This window comes from Helianthus annuus, chromosome 3 (genome assembly GCF_002127325.2).
Source record: "Helianthus annuus cultivar XRQ/B chromosome 3, HanXRQr2.0-SUNRISE, whole genome shotgun sequence".
NCBI lineage: Eukaryota > Viridiplantae > Streptophyta > Magnoliopsida > Asterales > Asteraceae > Helianthus > Helianthus annuus.
In genome coordinates, this window is record NC_035435.2 from 3,389,457 (window position 1) to 3,411,961 (window position 22,505).

The following is a 22,505-nucleotide window of genomic DNA, read 5'->3' on the forward strand; positions in this document are numbered from 1 at the left end:
ACACACTTTGCTTCCCAAGCAAATTACTGATTCTCACGCCGGAGAGTGGTAACAAGGAGCACCCCCCACCCCTTCCTCCTTGTTACGAGTCACGGTGTGTTTTCCTTGTGCAGGAGACAGGTCAGCGGACGATCCAGCCACCAATCCTCGGAAAGAAGGGATTAATCCTACTTGACGAGACCAGTGAATTAACCCCTCTTGGTTAACCACTGTTTCATCACACGTCGTAACGTGCGTGCGTATTTTTGCATTTACTTTTTGTTCGGCTTAACGGCCCCGCTACAATACTAGTTAAAATATAAAATCCTCTTTGAGTGACATTATATACATAATCAAATTTTAGAGATGTGGAAAATCGCATAAACGCTTATACCTATTCTCTCTTTCTATGTTGCACTACATATAATTAACCTCATGCACTACGTATAAACACCTATTTTTATGAAAGATACACATAACCTCTTTTTATAACCTTGAAGCAAAATCCATGTCAACATTTGGTAATGATACAGGAAGGCATGATTTATTATTTTCATTTTTACAAAATACAAAGAAAAAAGATTCATAAAAGAGACTACAATGGTAATCATTCAAAGAACATATTTCCTTTTCCTCTGTATGTATGTATGTATGCATATATATGTCTACCCTTCCATATAAAGTAAGTGTTAGCTGTGTTTGGCGCGAGGTTGGGGAGGAGATACCCGTGTTTTTATCGGTCTAAGCTTCAGGCCCATTTGTTTGGGGTAAAGAAGACTGGGATCGACACAACACGAGTCAAGTGGGCTCCTTGGGCTATCATTAAACTGGCATGGTCTATAAAATCCAAACCCCTTTAGAAATAATTCAAGCGGGATCAACATTGCGTGAGGTTGTTCTTCTGTCACCATTGATCCACATGGATGTACCTCAACAAATGCAGAACATCTTTTTCCCAATATCGTCTTCATATGGAGGGCGTCATCAAGAAACGGAGACTTGTCGCCAACAAATATAATACTTTTGCATTCTAGAGTCTCTAATTCTTTACTCATGTCATGTCTCCTACACATCATAAATAAAAAAAATATATATAGATAGTTAATTATAAATAGAGGTGACAAAATGAGTGAGTCAAACGGGTCGTACAGTGGTAAATTTTGGTACGGGTCTGCCACTGGTTGGGCTAACCCGATATATTTTTTATCCAAAAAGACGTATTAATAATTTGTGTTATGATCAAAAGATATAAATTATTAGAATAACAATATATTTTTTAAGGAATAATGGATTTTAATAATCCAAACTATTAGCCTTGGCCGGCAACAGTCCCAACTGCAAAAATAACCAGTGGTGGTCCCTCCTTTTCACATAATGTAAACTAATGGACCTTTTTACAAACAAGACCTTAGTTTCTTTTTGTCCCCTTATTATTTTCGGTTTAGTAAAGGTCTATTAGTTTACAATATATAAAAAGGTGGGACCACCACTGGTTATTTTTTTAGTAAAGGTCCATTAGTTTACAATATATAAAAAGGTGGGACCACCACTGGTTATTTTTGAAGTTGGGACCGTTGCCGGCTAACGGCTAATAGTTAGGATTATTAAAATCCATTATTCCTTTTTTTAAAAAGGAGATTTGGCACGTAACATGTTGTATGTATTAAAGATACAATTTAGAAGACTTTCGACCCATTTGACCCATTACAGATAAAACATAATCTAAATCGACCTCTTCGTAGATAAACGAGGCCATACCTATCAAGTGCTTGAAGATACCGCCGCACGTTAATGCTGTCTCTCTCGTTCAAAAACTGTAAGAAGATAAAACAAAGCATTTTGGTTAGCATTTTAAAAACGTTTCATGTTTAGGAAATTACCTATTAGATGTCCGAGGGCAATTAAGGTAATATCGCAAATTCGCAACTAACCTTCCTGCATGCTCGAACGATTTCTGATTCTGGGACTTCACAGACCGCCTGATTTAACCCATAGAAATTTAGTGATCAAAATTATATAGTGAATTAGGTAGGCCCATTAGAGTATGGGAAAGTATTATAAAGGTAAGAAGTTGGAATAAATAATATATACCTTACTGAAGTATCTGTGAATCAATAACTCCTTTAACATGTCGCACATACCGCAGTATTGAAGCAATTTCGACATGAACTATGAATAAAAACTTTGGTTAGATCATTGCGACCGTTCATTAACCAGATCAAGAATATGTTTACAAAATCATAGATTTGTTTCAACATTTTCTAAATGCTCAAAAAAAATGATAACTACGCTGAAAACAAAAAAAAAAGAAAAAAAAAAGAAAAAAAAAAAAAAGAAATAACCTTATTGTAAAACCATTCATTCCAAGAAGCTGCTCTGCATATAGGGGAAACAAGTATCAAACCACTTACTCTTTCACTGTATTTTATCTGCAAAAAAAAAAAAAAAAAAAAAAAGTTTAATAATCGGTCAAACATGATGAAGCAAATCAGTCAAAAGTTTATAACGACTAGCGGAAGTTTATACCGAAAATAGTGTAAGAATATAGGCACCCGCCATTGCTCCCATACACATCACTGAACCAAGCCTGAAAAAACACAAAATATACACCATCACATAAGTTTTCGCTAACTTTCAGCAACATGTAACCAATGTTTTCATTACCTAAAATGATTGAGGATCACGAGAATTTGATCACAAAGGTCAACAACAGAAAGCACAGGTTCATCCTTAGAAATCGTTGCAGCTCCTGACTGCAATAACTCGTGTAAATCCCACATGAGAATTTTATATTGATAATACAAATAAGGGTAATGTGAAACCTACGAAGCGCAAAAACGGTGCAACATGTATTGTCCTCGCAGTTCGCCTCATTTACTTATGTTAAAGAGTAAAATGTCATTTTCGTCTCTGAGGTTTTGCCAGTTTTGCAACTTTCGTCCAAAGGTTTGTCATTTTCATCAGGCTCGTTAACTCCATCCATTTTTCTCGGTTAAGTTAGGGGTATTTTCATCTTTTTCGTTAACTTAAAGGGCAATTTGGTCTTTTTCAGGGGGATCCGGTCTTTTTACTTTTAAGTTAACAAAAAGACGAATATACCCTTGACTTAACCGAGAAAATGGATGGAGTTAACGAGCTTGATGAAAATGGCAAGATTTCAAACTTTTTGGATCCAGATGCGGAAAAGCAAACCTTTGGATAAAAATCGCAAAGAAAGTCTCAAAACTGGCTAAACCTCAGGGACAAAGATGGCATTTTACTCTATGATTTATTTCCAACGGGCTAAATGAGACAAATCAAATAATTAGTTAAAGTATAAACGGTTCAAACAGGTCAAAAGCTGTCAATAATGTATACAACCTCCTAATCGCTATATGCACGAATTGATCTTAAAAAAAAGGGTAATTGCACGGTACCCCTGACCGCGGGAGGGATCCCCCTCCCCAAGCTAGCGACCCGGCAACACTGCCTGGCGGTGACTACCCAGCCGTTTCGAGGGGAGCGAAGAGCCTGCAAGCAGGATTCGAACCCGAGCACTTTAGGCCTCGAACCGGTTTAACTTGGGTGCCGGTGGCCATTGGGCTGACACCCAATGGTTAATACTATAGTAATACGACTTTCGTGATCAAAGCCCCCCCCCCCCAACCCATTTTGACCCGTATCAGAAAGTATTTGGTGCTTCATAGTATGACACAAAATTTGAGAAACTAACAGACCTCGTGACCGGGTGGAGTAATGTGATAAATGCAGAAGTTGTTGAGTAGCAAGGAAGCTGATTCGGGAGAGATGAAGAGTCCTTCGAAACAAGACGTGTCTGCAAATCATTTGCGTACAGAAAAAGAAAAAAAATATGTTACTATAAAACTGATATGAAAATAGCAGAACATTGTTCTAAAAGAAAAGATTTAGAGTTGTTTACGGTTTAGGCCTAAATCGGGATAAGTGATCAATGGTGGCTTTTGTTGATCTCCATACACAGTAACAGACACAGAACCGCAGCCAGTCTGAATGATATGTTCCTGCATTAAGATTCCACAGTACATAAAATACTCCAAGAATACATAATAGGTTATAAAATGGGCAATGTCTGCATGTTTGTGTCCGAATAATATGATTTTTTTTTGCAGAACTTGTATAATCGCAAAATGCATATCAAAATCACGTCGTATTAGGCATAAGACAAGCACGCAACAAATGAAATCTCCAACATAATGTCCAAGAACACAAAAATCAAGTTTGGATAATGGATCCGCTTCGAAGGTGATTATTGAGATTTGAAGTCACGATATTGATTTTCTAAGTTGAGATATGTTGTCCAAGACGCCGCGCTTGCGGTATGCGCATATAATGTATATATGTGTGGGCCATCGGGTGGCAAAAGTGAAAGTGCACTAATTTTAACGTTATTTTACTAATTTCGTGAAAATAACGTTAAAAGCTGAGGATGGTTAATCATGCATCATGTGGTGGCGTTGATAGCTGAAAGACAAAAGGGTACATGCACTAATCGGTCTTTATCCTGATTGCTGAGTGTTATGTGCCTTATGTCCAAGGCTTGATGCAAAACTACTATCGAGTCAGGGGCCTCACTGGAAGCAGCCTCTCTATTCCTACGGGGTAGAGGTAAGGTTGTCTACATCTTACCCTCCTCAGACCCTACCTTTGTTTTGCTATTGGTGGGATTTACTGAGTATTGGTGGGACAAAAGCGACAAAAGCAGGACAACATGCATGCACGTTCATATTAGGGGTGAGCAAAAACCGAACCATAACAGAAAACCGAACTATTAACCAAAAAAATTAACCATAACCGACAAAAGTACAAAACCTACCGGTTATGGTTAAGTGAATCCAATTAACCGACCATTCAGTGATGGCTACGGTTAATGTGGATTCGTTAACCAAACCAAAACAAACCTTGTATGTTTGTGATTTTTGAGCTTTTATCATGTAAATTGGTTTCTATTTGAAGTGGTTGATTATAAATGTGGAATTACATAACCATGTTTAACTTCAATTAAATTATTATTATATTCATTTATTTGATAATCTAATTAAATCATTAGAATACATAAAATAATGATCAACTATATAAAAACGAAAACCTTGCCGCCAAGATGGATAGGAGGCAAATCAGCGGCAACGAAACGACCGGAATCTGCCATGGCCGGCGAGTTCTGTGTCTGACGAAGCCCAAGAAACCCTTTCTCTCTCTCTCTCTATACGATCGACGGAAATGCTTTCTCTCTCTAGAATGTTATAAGTAGAAAGCGTTTGTGGCTTATACGTACCGGTTTTTCCTCCGGTTTCTGTTTTTTCTCTACTGCAAAAACTACCGTTGATGTTTTTCAAATTTAGTTTTAGTGAATGGATACTTTTTCATTATTTATTTTCAAAAAAAAATGAATTAACTAAATACCGATAATAACTAACAATTTCCTTTTTGAATGGCAAAGAAACTTATTCTAAAGCCAACCCGCCCGGGCTATGTCGAAGGTCGACTCCTCGACCGCCGTGAGAGCGTGCTCCCGATGCACGGAAACCGGATGGAATCTGTAAACCCTTACCCTGTCAGGTTCGAACCAGGGATTAAAGCCCAGATTCCTTCACCCAAATGTTCATAGAAAATGACCCAAACGGGAATCGAATCTGCATTTCCACTAGAGAGGGCAGGCTTCTTAACCACTAGACCAATTTCTCAGGACAATAACTAACAAATTAATCATTAACACTTTAATATGTATTTATATGTCTCTATACTACTTTTAATTAATAAATAAGAATAACTCTAATGTTGACAGTATTTCAGCGTATCAATATGAAAAAAAAATAGGAGTAAACAGCTAAAATAGTCTATGAGGTTTGGTCACTTTTGACACTTTAGTCCAAAATTCAAACATTTTGAATCTGGGTCCCCGTGGTTTCAATTTTGTTGTCATTTTCATTCAAAAGCAAAATCTGGTTAAATTTTTCAGTTAACATCCAGTTTTTTTGTCATTTTCCTCCCTTTTAATCAAGGGCAAAATTATTAGATATTTTTTAATTTGTTATAATAAAGCGTTAAAAAATCATTTTGCTATTCGTTAAAAAAGAGGAAAAAGATTTAAACAAAAAAAAAACTGACTGGATGTTAACTAAAAAATCTGACCATATTTTGATTTTGAATTAAAATGGCAACAAAATTGAAACCACGGGGACCCAGATTCAAAAGATTTGAATTTTGGACTAAAATGGCAAAAGTGACCAAACTTCAGTGACCATTTTAGCAGTTTACTCAGAAAATAGGGATTTAAAAAACTTCAACTTTCACCAATTGGCTTATAGCACTCTCAACTTTCAACTTATTTTTCTCTAGCGTTCTCAAACTAACTGAACCTTAACCCAGTTAACTGATGTTAGATGCCACGTCACTAACAGAAATATTAACTGGATTAAGGTTCAGTTAGTTTGAGAGTAGTAGACTACTAGAGGAAAATAAGTTGAAAGTTAAGAGTATTATCAGTCAACTGATGAAAGTTGAGGTTATTCAAATCGGAAAAATGTTCTCTATGAATACATTTACCACTCCTTGATGGAAAGTGTAAGCACGGATTAAAGTAATATGGGGAGATGATACATGCGTTTCAAATGAGGTGAAATACCGACCAGATGATGGAAGCGGTGGCCGAAACTCAAACTCATTAAACACAAAATATCCATGGTAAGCGTGAGCTCGGCTCATAACCAAGGTTGGAGAACTCGCTAGTCGACCAGTGAGGTGGGGACTAGTGACTACTCGGGATTACTCGAGATTAATCAAATCGGGTTTTTATATGTAATTTTTAGTTTTATGTATACATATACACATTTTTATAGGTATATAAATAGCTAGGTTTTAACTCTTACTCAACTCATTTTTTTAAGTATACAAGATTAATTGTTAGAACTCACATGATTTGGTTGGAAACTGGCCGGAATATACATGTTTTTTGCCGGAATCTGGTCGGAATCGCTGATTTTTGGCTGACCGACTAGGCCCGACTAGCGATTAATAGACTGGTTGACGAAAAATTACTCAGTCACTTGGCCAACTAACGATTAATCGCCGCCTAGTCACAATTTTTACAACACTGCTTATAACTCATTTAACTTTAACTCAGCTCACTTACACAGCTAAAATGAGATCTAAAACCAACACCGTTATAATAATCATCGAAAATGTCATAAAATCATGATGAATGAAAATTACCAATTTAGGATACAAAAATTAATGATAAACTAGGAAATTGCAATCAACTTGCAAAACGACCCCAATTCCCTGTAATTCCCCAATACAAAAACAAGCACGACCAACTCAACGCATCTTGTATTCTTGGGTCCTCGACACATTGCAACGACGACCGTTTAATGAGTATTTGAGTGTGATGTCAATGTCTCGGGGATTTTTCTTGTTTTGCGTCACTGTCATGGTTCCAACCACAAACTCCCCTTGGCATATAGTTAACACATCTTCGAGATATAGCACTGTTTGTTTCCAATGTGTATTCTTTGACCTTGGCCCTGAAACAATGCAACAAAATCAAACTTTTAGTCCTTCCGACCCATTTATGTTATTATGGATCGTTTTGATTACGTTTCATCTTAAACGGGTCAAGTAAAGAAACATATCAAACAGGCTGAAAGTTGTCCAAAGTGTACTTCTATTGCATACAACTTTCTTATGAACAAATGTATTCGTGAGTCAACCTAACCCGACCCGTTTGGACTCAGAATTAAAGTGTACCCGTTTGGACCTGTAACCCAACGCGCCCTTTAGAAAAATACGAAAAAATATAACTAACCTGTAGAGAATCCTGTCATTTTGTGGCAAACAGTAAAAGCGACATCAAAGTAAGCTACAAGAGCATGAATGTAATCATCACGCTCGGCCACAAGCTTGAAAGGCGCTGTAAACGATGCATCTCCAGACGTCATCTTGGAGATATTCATGCTCTGTAGGATTTCAAACGTCACAAATTAAATCCATTCGCTTATAAACAGCTCGATTTGACTTATGTAGGTATGTATATACATGATAGATATATCTGAGACTCACCTTAAGTAACTGACAATTTGTAACGATCTGATTCTGGTCAACTGTGTCAACAAGAGGTTCCATCATCGACTGTTTCCTGATGCAGCTCATGTCAAAGCCGTACACGTTTTTCCAAACTGTGACAGTAGCAAACAAAATTCAGTGAAGTTGAAAAACATTTGTATATATGTTCAAACAACGTAAGATTACGTCAGTAGTTGCGTACATTCAATCTTGTCCTCTTTGTATTCGGAGTCCTCTATTGCTGTCAGATGAAGTGTTGCATTATCAGGTAGCACGATTCCATCGCTAACCTACGGAAAACAAACAAAGATTGTGAAAAAAAAAAGCAAAAGAATTAAAAACTAAAAAATAGTAAAATGGCATTTTTGTCCCTGAGGTTTGGCCAGTTTTGCGACCTTCATCTAAAGGTTTGTTTTTTTCGCATCTGGATCCAAAGGGTTTGAAATCTTGACATTTTCATCCGACTTGTTAACTTGTATCCAATTTTCTCCGTTAACTCGTTAAGTCAGGGGTATTTTCATATTTTTGGTTAACTTAAAGGGCAATTAGGTCATTTTCACATTATGTACAAGCATTTAGCATAATGTACAAGTATTCAAAAGACCGAATTGCTCTTTAAGTTAACAAAAAAGACAAAAATACCCCTGACTTAACTTAGAAAAATGGATGGAGTTAACGAGCCGGATGAAAATGGCAAGATTTCAAACCTTTTGGATCCAAATGCGAAAAAACAAACCTTTGGACAAAGGTCGCAAAACTGGCCAAACCTCATGGACGAAAATGCCATTTTATTCCTAAAAAAATTTACCAAACTTACCAGCCACTTATCACGAGCATATAAAACTGTATTCAACATATTCTCGTATAACAGAAAGTAACCCATCCATTCCGAAATAATAATATCGACTTGTGGAACTGGAAGGTCGATTTCTTCAACTTTTCCCTTCAAAACAGTTATAACTGCGACATTAAAGCGCAAAAATGAGAAATCAGTTGACTTGTCAAACCAAGATTTTAAAAAATGTAAGACCTTGAATTTTAAAGATGCTAATTACCATTTGAAAAACCGTTCGCCTTAACAATCTCTTGTGCCATGTCAGCCATCTGTGAGCACTCAATCTACAAACAAGTAGCGTAACATATCAGTGTTTCCTATATAAGTCAAATTAACAACAAAAAAAAAACAGTTAAGGGTTAACGGTTGAGGCGTGCGCCTCGAGGCGCGCCTCAAGGAGAAACGGCCAAAAAACGATTCTGAGGCGCGCCTTAGGGGGTTTATACTGTATGTGCGCCTCAGAGGGGCTGAGGCGATAAAAAGGCTGTGCCTCAGGTGCGCCTCAGGGGTTTTTGATATTTGTTTTTGATATTTTTGAGCTTTTGTGTCAATTTCAAGCAATTTATGTCTTTTTATGTGTGTTTTTTATTATTTTGATGAATTTGATGATGAATTTAGTTGGTATTACTATTTTTATAAGATATATAATATTTATATTTATTTTTTAACTCCGCCTCGGTTCGCCTCGAGGCTTACGCCTCGTGAGGCGAAGGGAAGACGCCTCGAAACTCGTTTCCGTTTTTTTTAAACCTTGCGTATGACAGCGAGATAAAGATACATACAGCATAAACATGTTTTGCCCCAGCTTTTGCACAGAAGAGGGATAATATTCCGGTCCCGGCACCAACGTCAAGAACAATCTTGTCTTTGAATAAAAATTTGTTTTTGTAGATGACATTTTGATAAGTCTTGGTTCTCACCACATCCTTCAGCATTTCCTGCAAATAGCATAAAACCGCGTTATACTTTCTATGTTTACACGATTGTGCGAGTTATCGGTTATTTATTGGTGAAACGGTAAGGTTGGGTGGGGCAGCGAGTAGTAATGTAGCTCTGTTGGATGCTAAAGAGACCAGGCTTACCTCATGAATACCTGCAGCCATAAAAACGAAAACATAAAAAATGTCAGAAAATATTATAGAATCAATAAAATAACAAAAAATAAAGAAAATATATACTGCTTATAGCATGTGCATTGAGGCTAAAAATCTATAAGTAGTTTATAAAGTACTGAAAACAAACGTTGATGTAATCAAGCCACTCGTCAAATTGAATTATCATTTTTTTTAAATTTATTATTAAAAGAAGAATGAGTGAATGACAAGCAACTCAAATGTGTTAGCTACAACTTAATACATGATTTGAACTTAAAAATATGGCATTCTATTAAGTATTAACCATAACTTGTCATCAGACATAAAACTACAATAAAACCGATATAACCGAAAGCTATATAACACAAGTAAACAACTAAAGCTTACATTGCTAGTTAGCTAGCTACTATACCGTATAATAATTTTCTTGAATACCATATCATTGTAATGTGTTAATTTCAAAAAAAAAAAAAAACAAAAAAAAAAACCTTACTTTTGTCTATAAAAAAGAAAAGGTATATTGAAAGCTGTAAACAAACATTGTGTTGAATAAAACAAGCTTGTTACAAGCTCAGTGTTTGTTTGTTTATTTGGTTCATTTCTGAATGAAAATCAGTAAGAGGTCTGAACCATTAAGTGCTGAATCAGTAAGAGGTCTGAACCATTAAGAGCCAGTATAATGCTTAACAGTTAAGAGGCAAATGTCTGACCAATTCAGATTAGAGGTCTTAACCATTCAGACTTAGTATAATGCCTAACCAGACAGAGACAAATGTCTGAATCATTCAGACATCTCCTATCGAACCAAACAGTCTGAACCATTAAGTGCTGAACCAGTAAGAGGTCCGAACCATTAAGAGGTAAACAAACAGCCCCTAACACATGTAATGTTTATCTAAAATCCAAATTAACCAGTCTTTAAGCAATAAAAAGAAGCTACTCCAAACATAAAGCAACAATTTTTAGCTACTTCAATCAACATAACTCGTCTATCAATTAATTTCAAAGCCTACAGAACAGAGACATTGTATGTTATTATCATGTTAACAGTAGTCATATAATAACAAAAGAAATGGAGATAAAATTGTTAAAAGATAGTTAATTACCAAAGTGAGAGTATGAATCGAAGTAATAATCAGCACTGGTCTTATCAGTGGAAGAATCGTGAGGTTCGCACATGGCGGAATCTTCCTCCATGTTGGAGGTTGCAGTGGCTGCTTCTTCGATGGTTTCATCGGCGTCTTCGAACTTTGACGGCGGCATAGCGTCAGTCATCGTGGAGCTGTGTGTATTAAACAACCTCCGCTTTAGGGTTTATGGAGCCACTTGTGTTGCCTTTTGTATTTATGCACATTAAACCCATGCTTTTTAGGTTGAAGTGATCTAAGTGTAACAATTTAACTAAATTATATTTTTGTTATGGTTTAACTAATATAACTTGGAAAATATGAATGTTTGTATGTATGTGATTGGTGAAAGGTGGTGAAAAAGGGCTCACGTTTGTTGTTATGGTAACTGAGAAGGGGCAAACGCCCATATAGCACTGCCCCATAATGAAATAGTTGTTTTGGTGCTGATGTGGAAAGGGCGTTGGCCCATTACGATCAACCTTAAAGATAAGAAGGTGAATAGTACATGTCCCTAGTCAATTGAAAGTTCGAGACTTTGGTGGGATTGAAAATCAAATAGTGAGACTAGTCACCAAGATTTTGATATCATTTCTAACTTTGTGATGTCGTTCCCTAAACATGGTTGGTACTTACTCATCAAGGTAAGGAAATGAAATTGTCATTAAGGTAAGGAAATCACTCCAAACGTAATGGTAAAATTTCGTAAAAATCGAAATTGTGAATTGAAAATCGTCATCAAATTAAAGGTTTCACTCCTATTTTGGTGAGGTCATTTCGATTGTGGGATACGAGTGTCTTCATGTATTCGTATTGTAGCATAGTCTTGCCTTAGGAAAGACATATATTTTAAGATAAAAGGAGACAAGAAGCAAAATAGGGAGAATCAAGTATAGTTTGAGCATAATAAGAGAATGGTCAAATAAGGGTTTCTTAACTATAGACTAGGTCAACATGGAAATTTTCCTAATTCACTATAGTTGTGGCTCTGATACCAATCTGTCACACCCCAATCGATGGCGAAAACATCGGAGTGAGACGAACTAGATTGCTCAAAACATCGGAATGTATGACTTGTGACATTCATATATGTTAATAAGCCAACGAAATGAATAGTACATTTTACCATGTTCATATATGATTGGGCCCATTTGGCGGTGATGGGCTTATCACCACCAAATGAGACACGTGTTGTGTCATCTGAAGGGCGATGTAATGCTACCGCCCCCTTTGTTACAGAGAGCAGGAGATGCGGTGACTCAAAAGGAATGCAGAGAGAGAAAGAGAACCGATTTCATGGCAGCTTGCTGGCGGTGGGTTGAGGCGGAGCTTCAGATGCCGCCTGTGAAGTCGGTGTTTTGCCGAAGAAGATGTCGTTGCAACCAGTGGTCATCCCCCTTGCCAACACCTCTTTGAAAGTCTCAGAAGAGAAGAGACTGAAGAGAGGAAAAGGGGAGGAGAGGGGCGGTGACCGGAGTCTCACCACCACTCTAATCAGGGTTTCTAGGGCTTCAGATTCATTTGATCTGTGGTTCAAGGTTTCTAGGGCTTTAATTTCTGATTCAAGGTAAGTACTGATTATATATTATATGATTGAAATCCTTTTTTTTTTACTTTAATGTTTAATTTACATGTTTTTCCCGATTGAAGATATTTGAGAAGGTTTTTTTTTGTTTTCTTTTGAAACATATTTGTTAGGGTTTATTTTCAATTTGTTATGTATAGGTGTTGGAATCCATTTATGATTAGTATAATATACATGCTTTTTAGTCGATCGAAGATATTCGACAAGGTTTGGTTGTGTTAAATTACTTTTGCTACAATTATGAATTTTGAACTTGCTGTGATAAAGGAGAAAAAAATTTGTTGTATAATTGTAAACTTTTAGCTATGAGCTATCATGGTTTCATGAGTGAAGGCCATTACCCAGTTTAGAAATTAACATCCATGGTGTGTGTTTTTTTTTAATTTTCTACTAATTTATGTTGAGGGTAAACTTTAATCGAATTTTTGAAAGTTTCTGTACAAGTGTTTTGAATAATTATATATTGTTTGTGATTTTGATGTAGTATACATAAAACATTATAGAGATTTGAAACTGCCTCATATGTGCGACATCTTGATGTGTTACTGATATAGCTTTTTCTAGGTTATAAACCATTGGGGATGGGTTGGAAGAGATGGAAGTTGTCATGATAATTGTTGTTCTTTGACGTACAAAAGCTGAAATTGTGGTGGCATCAGTTAGTGATATACTTGAAATTGTGGCATCGCGTAGAGTAAGATTAGTTGCAGACATGTTGCTTATTGATGTTGCTAAACATTCATATGATCTAATCATGTTGCTTGTGGTTTGTTCCGATTGACCTATTTGAGCGGTCAACCCTCCTTGAGACGCGTCATCTAGCTTTATATGTTACCCCTCTTAAAGAAGACATAGGGGAGGTGACCGGAGTGTCACCACTGGCGTATTCAGGCCGTTTAACCAACGTTTTAGGAGATGGCGGTCGGGGTTCTTGCGAGGTTTCAGCTTTTCACTTACCTGACGATAATGGTGGCTTGCTACCTGGTATGGCAACTCCGGTTGCAACCGTAGCGCTACTGAGCGTGTTCAACGACGATGATGATCTTTTCCGGATCTAAGTCGTGTTGGTAATTCTGTTTTTTTTTTTTTTTTTTTTTTTTTTTTGCTTTCTGAGATTGATTAAACGATTGTGTTAGTGGTGTTGGCCATGTTGTTTCTCGCTATTGTTTCGGCTGTGATGTTGGTGGTTGTGTTGATAACAGTAGTAGTGAAAACACAAGCTATTTATGTTCGTGGTGAAAAGTACAAACTGTTTGTTTTTCGATTTATTTGGGATTTGAAGCGTTATCCGGCGATGATGGTGGCTTGCTACTTGGCGTGGCAACTCTGGTTGCAGCCGTAGCAGCACTGAGCCGTGTTTTGTTGGCACCGGCGATGATGAAGTGTCATTCTGAGCCTTTTTCGCTTTGTGACGACTAGCGCTGGTTGGTTGTGATTATCGTTGTTTTACTAAGCCGTCTTTTAAGGTTTGAATATTGGCGTTTAGTTGGTTGGTTGTGATTACCGACTAAAAATAGGTATCTATTAATACACCTGCATCGAATATGCTAACCCTAAAATGTGTACCGCATTATGCTAATTTGGATAATTCTGTTTATGTGTTTAAAAAGTGACAAATCTTAATCTGCAGAGTGCATGGGCTTTATAAAAGGAATCACGCACAAACTGACAGGTCAAACTGAAAGTATATGATTTTATAATTCCGGTGCGTGATCCGGAGTACAAAAGGAATCACTACAATTTTGTGGGTTGAAAAGGTCGGTTTTTATTCTAATTGATTTTAATAGAACAATTCGAAATAGAATTTGATGAAATCTTGTAAAGAAAGACTATAAAAAAAGTGTCGGTTCTGGTAACGTTATCCATTGGTCTTTGGGCTGATGAATATGCAGCCCCTGAGAGAAAAAGAAGTCGGCTAGGAAAATTAGAAGGAAAACCCATTAGTCATTCTTTGGGGGGGGGGGGGTTTCCAATCGCCCCACAATTTTGAGTAGACGCACACAACGAAACCAGTTTGAGAACAGAAACCGGAACCCGCAAGAAACCGAAACAGCTTTGAAACCGGTACCACTCATCGGTTTCTAACGGTAAGTTTCCTTTCAATACTATAATATTACCTTTAACAAAGAATAGCTATTTACTTAAGGAAAATTGTAATACTTTTTAACATCGTTATCATCAAACTTTGTTGTCAGGTACAAAATTTCATGTTGGTGATGACATGTAAGAGAGTTGGAAAAGGTAAATTTTCCTGCAAATCTGTGAGTTTTATGTCCATTTTCTTCACTATTTGGTTTAAGAATCATGCTTTGCAATATCGAATTCCATAGTCCAATAGTTAAGGAAAATGTTTACAAAACTCTAGAAAAACTCAAAGTGGGACTTGGCGAATTAACAGTTGGCTAGATGGATTATGGTCGTTTATGTATATATTTAACCGGCCCGTTTTGCCTGGAGTCTATACTGACTTCAATCCGTTTTGTCCCAAGCACATTTTAACCTGAACCAAACTGAACCAGTTTTGGATTAGCCTATTCTAAACCGAACCCGTTTTGACCCATTCTCAATTTGTAGTATCCATTATTGAAATACAACTTTGTGTTTTAGAGCAATTCCAATTGGTGTTCAGTAGAAGAAGATTGAAGAACTCATACTATTATATATTGCTACCAATTCGGATATTTGCAGTTGGTTAACAAGATTGCTGAAAAGACCATGAAAAAGCGAGACAGGGTTGAAAGGTTGAAGTCTTTGAAGAAAAGAAGAGTAGTAAAAACTTCACCACCATCAACATCATCGAATATTAGCATCTTTGATATGGCCATCACAGTTTTTTTTCATCGTCATCATTTTTCAAGGCAAACATATCTTATGCATGTGATATGATGAAAGATGATTGATATTCATTGATCTTGATGATGATCGGATTGTAATAAAAGTTTCTTTTGTGGAATGACTACGTTTTCATATATTGATGTTAATAGACACATTTTTTTTTGTATTTGATACAATATAACATGAGTTGTTTGTTTTGTTATAAATGCATTTGCCATCTTATTACAACAAAAATGATTCGGTTTAGCGTGATTGCTTACATGCTATCACCAAGAATGTGTATTTGATACAATTTAATATGAGTTGTTTGTTTTATTAAAAATACATTTGGCATATCAGCACCAAGAATGATTCGGTTTAGCATGACTGTGTTATGAGTTGTTTTGTAATGTAGAGCTCACATTTTATCACATCAAGAATGTTTCGATTGAGCTCGCCGCAACGCGGCGTTGGGTACAAAACTAGTTATAATTAATGATTCAAATTTTCCATTTCATTCATGATTTCAAATAGTACATTGTCTTGAAGGAAATTATAACGAGCTGGGAAATAACATAACAACATGAAGGAAAAACATACAGATAAAATATTGAGTGTGTTTCTAGTTCCACCCTAGGTAGATTTCATCATCAATTGCCTGCAACATGTATATAAAGTATTTGTCAATACAAAAAGGTTGGCGAGCATACAAGTTTTGTCTAGATAGCATACGTATAAAAATGACTCAAATCCAACATGGCACTTATACACTACATTAAATATCATACTAGCATGCATCAACTATAGGTCAAACCAAAGTGCCCAGTAGCGTAACCTCGTCACCGAAGTAAACAATACCGTTTTGATTGAATACTTAACAATGACCACAAATGGGTGGTGTGCTACTCCTATAGAGCTATTGTAACGCCCGGCTATTTTGTACCTTCCATTTATAGGAAGTTTTGTTCGTAATTCTATTTTTGGAAACCTCGTATTCTTGTAATCATTTCCTTTCTTTGTAATCTTTATTAAATCGAGACTTAGATCATTAATGAAACTGGTATTTTATTACATATATGTTGTATGCACTCTAATTATGCTCGTATGTTCAACTTCGTGCATCAATCGATGTTTAATCATTATACTTGGAATCTATGTGTGAAACTTGTGATCAAACTAAACTTATGCCTTGAACGTGTTTTGAACAAGAACGACACTTGAATTGATACTTATACGCGCGATTATACTTGGTTTATACTCCTCATGCATAAACATATCTTAATCTATGCCATTGTGGCAAATATGGTCCCTATAACACTTTAAAACATCAACCATACAACTCTAGGGGCCAAAATTGTAATAAAATGAAACTTATCCAGAACCACAAGTGGCTCGCGGCCCGCGTGGACTTAGCCTGAAAACTCAGGCGGGCCGCGTGAGGTCCCTGGTCGGCAGAAGCTCCAACAGTCGCGACCAGCTCCATTGTTTGAGCGGGATTTCAAGTTTAAACCGAGTTTTGGCTCTAGTAAACATCTCTAATCAACCCTAATCACCTCCCTATAAGTACCCAAGCTTCCCCAAGCACTTGGACACTTTCACCACTCTCAAATTTCACCAAAACACTCCCAAATTCAAGCAAGAACTTGCATTTTCGGACAGATTCATACCTCTACACTAAACTTGGTATAACTTGCTCATTTCTTGATGAAAACACTTGATTCTTCTTCCTATTTGCTTGGTTAATCATGGAGTTTGATTCCTTGACTTCTCCTTGGAGAAATCAGACCTGGAATTACTCCGAAATTGACCAAAAACTTTCTGTTTTGTTACATCTTATGCAAACTTCATCCAACTTGTGTTTAACACAACTCAAACCAATGTCCTAATGCTTACAACCTCTCTTATGGTTGGTTAAGCTTAAAAACATGGTTGAGACATCTAATTCAGAGGTTAAAACCTCATAAACTTTCTGTTTTAGTTAGGGTTTTACCCACAAGTAGTGTTCAAGTATGAAGCTTGATGAATGTGTGATGGTTGGACAAGCTTGGGCTATCCTTCATAAGAATCCACTCATTACATGATGTTTTCTATAGATTAGTTGTTGTTATTTCCTTAATACTTGTATGTTCATGACCCTCCTTGTTGTTTATAACAACAAGTGTAGTGGTGAACAATAGAGGTGCCTAAACGGGAGCTTGTTCTTCCTACCTCATGTATGTACTCTATGACACAAAGAGGTGCCTAAATGGAGACATTGATCTCCTACCTCATGCTTGAATCATAAGACTTGTAACCAATATAATATCTAGGCTATTCTATATACATACATATATACCTAAGTAACTAAACTTGATGATAACCTAATAGTTACTTGTCAAGAATATGTTACATCATCTATGACCATGCTCTTGTTACGACTCTAATGGACCTTTGAATCCATGAAATCATACCAACTCTCTTGAGTTCTAATAGTGTCAAGAACAAGGGTTATGTGTACAAGATGATTATTTTTACGTATGTTATTTCTATACATTTTAAACTCCGAATCTATAATCTTCCGTAAACGCCAAACTCACACACCTTGTTTGCCTCGTGTAGAAGGACAAGGTGCTCCAAACTAATCCATCCACCAACTCACTCGCGGGAATTCAAGTAGGAAAAGCTTGCAACCACCGTGAGTATACTCGTATTCCCCCTTTTACTTTTATCACTTTTGGGGTGTAACATGTTTTATCTATCACCGAACTTACACATGAACATTTTGCTTAAACACATGAACATTCCTATAACATGCTTGTATACGTGATGGCTTGATACTTTAAACTTGGGTGAAACTTATGTGTTGAATTTATCATTAACTTCGTACGAGCCAAACCGTGACATATGTAGCGCTATAGGATTAACAACCCGCCCTTTATCATCGGTAATGTCATGAGCATATTGCGTTTCCTTGGTTTGATATGTTAGACACATGCCATATTTAAATGTTTATCTTGAATCACATGCTTGCTATGAGGAATTGTTTAAAACTTATCTTTTGCTATGTATGTATCAAACTTGTATACTCGCCTTTGCTTTTACATTGAATTATTTTAAACATGTTACAGGTTGATGAGGATGATGCTAAGAAAAGAAGTAGCATTGATGCCTAGATACACATATAGACGTTAGGGTTTAATATGTTGTATCAATTTTGTTATGTTGTCATGTTATTTTTGTTAAACTTGTTGTATTTGAATTTCTTGTAATGTTGACAATTTATCTTATGAAATGAAATCGGATTATTTAAATACTTGTCACAATTATTAGCGTTATGATGTCTCGAGCAATCTTCACACTTCGTCTCATCCCGATGTTTCCGCCATTGGTTGGGGTGTGACAGATTGGTATCAGAGCCATAACTATAGGGAATTAGGAAAATTGCCATGCTTTTGCCCTAATCTATAGTTTTAGGAATTTTGCCTCTTATTTGTTGTTTAAAACTTTTGTACTCGACCATGCATACTTCCTAGCTATACTCTCCATTAAATTTACATGCCTTTCCTAAGGCTAACACGAATACACTTATGTTATTTTATACTCTTGTAACATCAACGAGGCAACTTTACCAAAATAGGCGTGAAACCCACAATTTGGTAAACGACTCTCACTCTACCTTTAATCTATTTTTGCACGAAATTTCACCATTAAGCTAGGAGTGACATCCACAACTTAATGGTAATTTCCATTTCAACTCTAGTGGACCCTTGTCAAAGTGTCAAAATTTTATTTTTGGCCGACAAGTACCAACCACATTTAGGGTACGAAATTGTCAAGTTAGGGGTGAAACCCGCATCTTGTCGATTAAGTCCCATTCCTTGATTTTTATTCTCGCCAAAGTCCCGAATGTTCCAATCATTTAGAGATGTGTAGTAACCGGAAGGGTAAGATACCGTTAATCGCTTCTCGATGAGAGTATCTTACTTATAGGCCAAAGCACAATATCTCTAAATCGAAAGGACTTTCGACCCACTTTGGAATTGTCGACGTTTCTCTACCCGAAACAATCCTATGTTTTATTGAGCCTCTCTTTTACGTATCTCAATTTATATGTGATTTCATACTTGAACGTTCATTCGTTTCGAAATGTCGTTTTAATCATTTCGCACGTTACCGCAATCACAAACAATAATAATTCTCGTGAACAAACTAAATTTATACCCCCTTTACGCAACTTATGTGTTATACTTGTTGAACGCATGTTGGAAACTTATGCTCTATGTGAACTTTACTTGATACATGAACATTTACTTGCTTTTACATACACAAACCTTATTTTCAATTAATGATTAAGTCTCATCCTTTCCTTCTCTTTTAATCTTTTAGATGTCGTCTAGCTCTTCCAAGAGGCAAAAGTCAAAGAAGGGATCAACTTCCACCGCCATGTCTCAAAAGGATTGCATGAAATTTATGGCCAAGCAATTTGCTAAAGTCCTACCCGACATCTTTAGCAAGATGCAAACCGATTCACCGCATGGCTCTGTTGACTCAAAGGCAGAAAAACCCAAATCGACCTTCCAATTTAAGCAATTCATGGCTTGTAAACCCTTAGAATTTACTGGCAAGAATGGCGCTACCGCCATGATGAACTGGTTTGATGCCATCGAGCTTACCTTCTTGCAAAGTGGCTGCCCTGACAAACTAAGAACCTTGAATGCAACTGGGGTGTTTCGTGAAAAGGCACTCGAGTGGTGGACGACTGAACGTAACAAAAAGGGAAACGAGGTTGCACATGCTATGCCTTGGGACGATCTCAAACAGCTTATGAAAGACCACTTCTGTCCTCCTCATGAACTCCAAAAATTGGAAAACGAATTTTGGAACCTTACTCAGAAGGGGAGTGACATGGATGGCCTGATTACGCGCTTTAAACAACTCAGTGTTCTCTGTCCTGGACAAGTTGAAACCGTTCCCAAAACCGTAGCCAAATTCGTCCGTTGTGTTGCACCTTCCCTGACAAACCACCTTGCCTCTGCCAATCCCCAAACCATTGAAGATGCTTTTCGTATAGCCACCGAACTTAACAACAACTGCGTTCTTCATGGAACCTTTGACAAGGTTTCAACAAAGAGTGCACGCCAAGCTACAATTGACTCTTCTAATGAGCCCAAACCCTCCCAACCGTCTAAGAAAAACCAAGGCAAGAAGTGGAAGGCTTCGAGCCAAAATTGTGCGGTCGTCACTCCGCCAAACCCACAACCCCTGCAAACCATGCCTGCTTTTGCCAACAATGAAACTCCACGCAAGGTTTACACTGGAACGCAACCGAAGTGTGGCAAATGCCAGTATCATCACCCTCCAAACGCTCATTGCCGAAAGTGCGACAAGTGTGGCCGAAGTGGGCATACTTCTCCATACTGCCGCATCCCACCACAGGCCTACCAAAACCAAGCCCTTTTAGCTCCAAATCAAGTCGCCCCTCGGCGAGCATGCTACACGTGTAGTGATACTAACCATATGGCCAACGTGTGCCCTCAACGTTACCAACCGCAGCAGCCTCGACAGCAGCAACCGCAGCCTCAGCAACAGCATCAACAGGCCCAAGTGTAACACCTCGAAAAATTTCGTCCAATAATGTCTTGACACGTGTCATAAGGTTCCGGTATGTGAAAATATACTTTAGAGGGACTAAAAGTGACAAACGGTGAAAACTATGGAACGTAAGGGTTCAAAGTGTCAACAATGGATAAATAGACCCTATGATAACCCTACATAATGTCTATAACCTTAAACGGATGGTTCATGGATCATACGACGCGGAAATTGCACAAAAGTGAGGAATTACAAACTATAGGGGCCAAAAGTGTCAACATGTTGAATTTATACCTCTGAGTGAACTTTTGGCGGACCCGAAGCTTTTTAATGCTAAAATATACTCACTAGAATATGTGGTTAAAATTTCGTGAAGTTTCGTCAACGTATGAGAAAGTTATGGCCAAAACCGTACTTGAGGGGTTAAAAGCGTCAACGTCGAATTTCATGGCTTTTCGGTTGAGCGCAAAGTTATCCGAGGACATTACCATGTTGGTAAATGTCCCAAGGTTCTTAGAAACCAAGTTTGGGGGTTTACGAGTTATGATAATTAGCCGAAACATCAATTGCGAAGACAGGGACCAAAACTGCCAACAATTGGCAAAGTTTGACAGCAGCAGAAGCCAGGCGGCCCGCCTGGACAGGCCTAAGCGGGCCGCGACCCAAGCCCAGTAACAGAATTCGCGAACTGTTGTGATTTGGGTCCGAATTTGAGTGTGTAACAGCTGTTAGCACCTCCAAAATGCTCCAATAATAGTCCATGCATGCCTAGAACAACAGTAACCTCCCTTCAACCTCTGATTACACCATAAAACAGATCAATTGTTCAATTCTAGAGGCACTTGTGCTTGTAAACAAGAACACACATCTTACAAAACACTCTCAAGACTTCTGGAGCATTTCTGAACGTCAAGGCAGCCTCTAAGGGTTAACTAAGCTTCATTAGGACCTTGGTAACCCTTTACATCAATCTATATTTCGTTCTAGCATAGATTAATTGCTAAAAGTCAAACCGTTGTTCTTATTATTTGACTTTTCGATTAAACGAGTTTAGCTCTGTCATTTCTCGAATTGAAACCACATATATGTTGGTATTTATGTGGGAAACAAACCCTCAAAAGGGTATTCTCTGATTCCCACTTATTGCATGCTAATTGTCGAGTCAAAGTTGTTTCTCAAAAGTCAACAGAAATGGTTTTTGTGAAAAATAGCTTAAATGATAATGTAGAGGACATGCAATCTGTTTGATCATCATAAATAACTTATAATATATGTAAGAATGTGTTTTATCATAATCAACTCGACAATCTATAGTATAAATACGAATCGGAACCGAAAGTCTTGTAAAACGACTTTTTCGTAGACTATCGATTCGGATCCGTACATGCATGTTTGAGATCTGTATTGGAGAGTATTTTTAACTA

The 22,505-nt window shown here is 37.3% G+C and overlaps 2 protein-coding genes across 2 annotated transcripts; both read right to left on the minus strand.

Annotated features, from left to right (window-relative positions):
* Positions 1–504: 504 nt before the first annotated feature.
* LOC110928479 (pollen-specific protein SF21-like) lies at positions 505–5,297 on the minus strand. The gene is made up of 10 exons (XM_022171492.2): positions 5,084–5,297; positions 3,899–3,998; positions 3,696–3,793; positions 2,644–2,732; positions 2,506–2,566; positions 2,322–2,408; positions 2,071–2,148; positions 1,911–1,958; positions 1,738–1,793; positions 505–1,044 (listed from the first exon to the last, which is right to left on the minus strand). Exons 1-10 carry the CDS (start codon positions 5,141–5,143, stop codon positions 669–671), a joined length of 1,053 nt encoding a protein of 350 aa, XP_022027184.1. The 5' UTR covers positions 5,144–5,297; the 3' UTR covers positions 505–668.
* Positions 5,298–7,136: 1,839 nt separating this feature from the next.
* Positions 7,137–11,299, minus strand: LOC110928478 (probable protein arginine N-methyltransferase 1). Its single transcript, XM_022171491.2, has 9 exons — positions 11,091–11,299; positions 9,973–9,983; positions 9,673–9,828; positions 9,111–9,174; positions 8,873–9,015; positions 8,258–8,345; positions 8,053–8,168; positions 7,799–7,949; positions 7,137–7,517 (listed from the first exon to the last, which is right to left on the minus strand). The coding sequence occupies exons 1-9, from the start codon at positions 11,257–11,259 to the stop codon at positions 7,312–7,314; spliced, it is 1,104 nt and encodes a 367-aa protein (XP_022027183.1). The 5' UTR covers positions 11,260–11,299; the 3' UTR covers positions 7,137–7,311.
* Between the last annotated feature and the right edge of the window lie 11,206 nt (positions 11,300–22,505).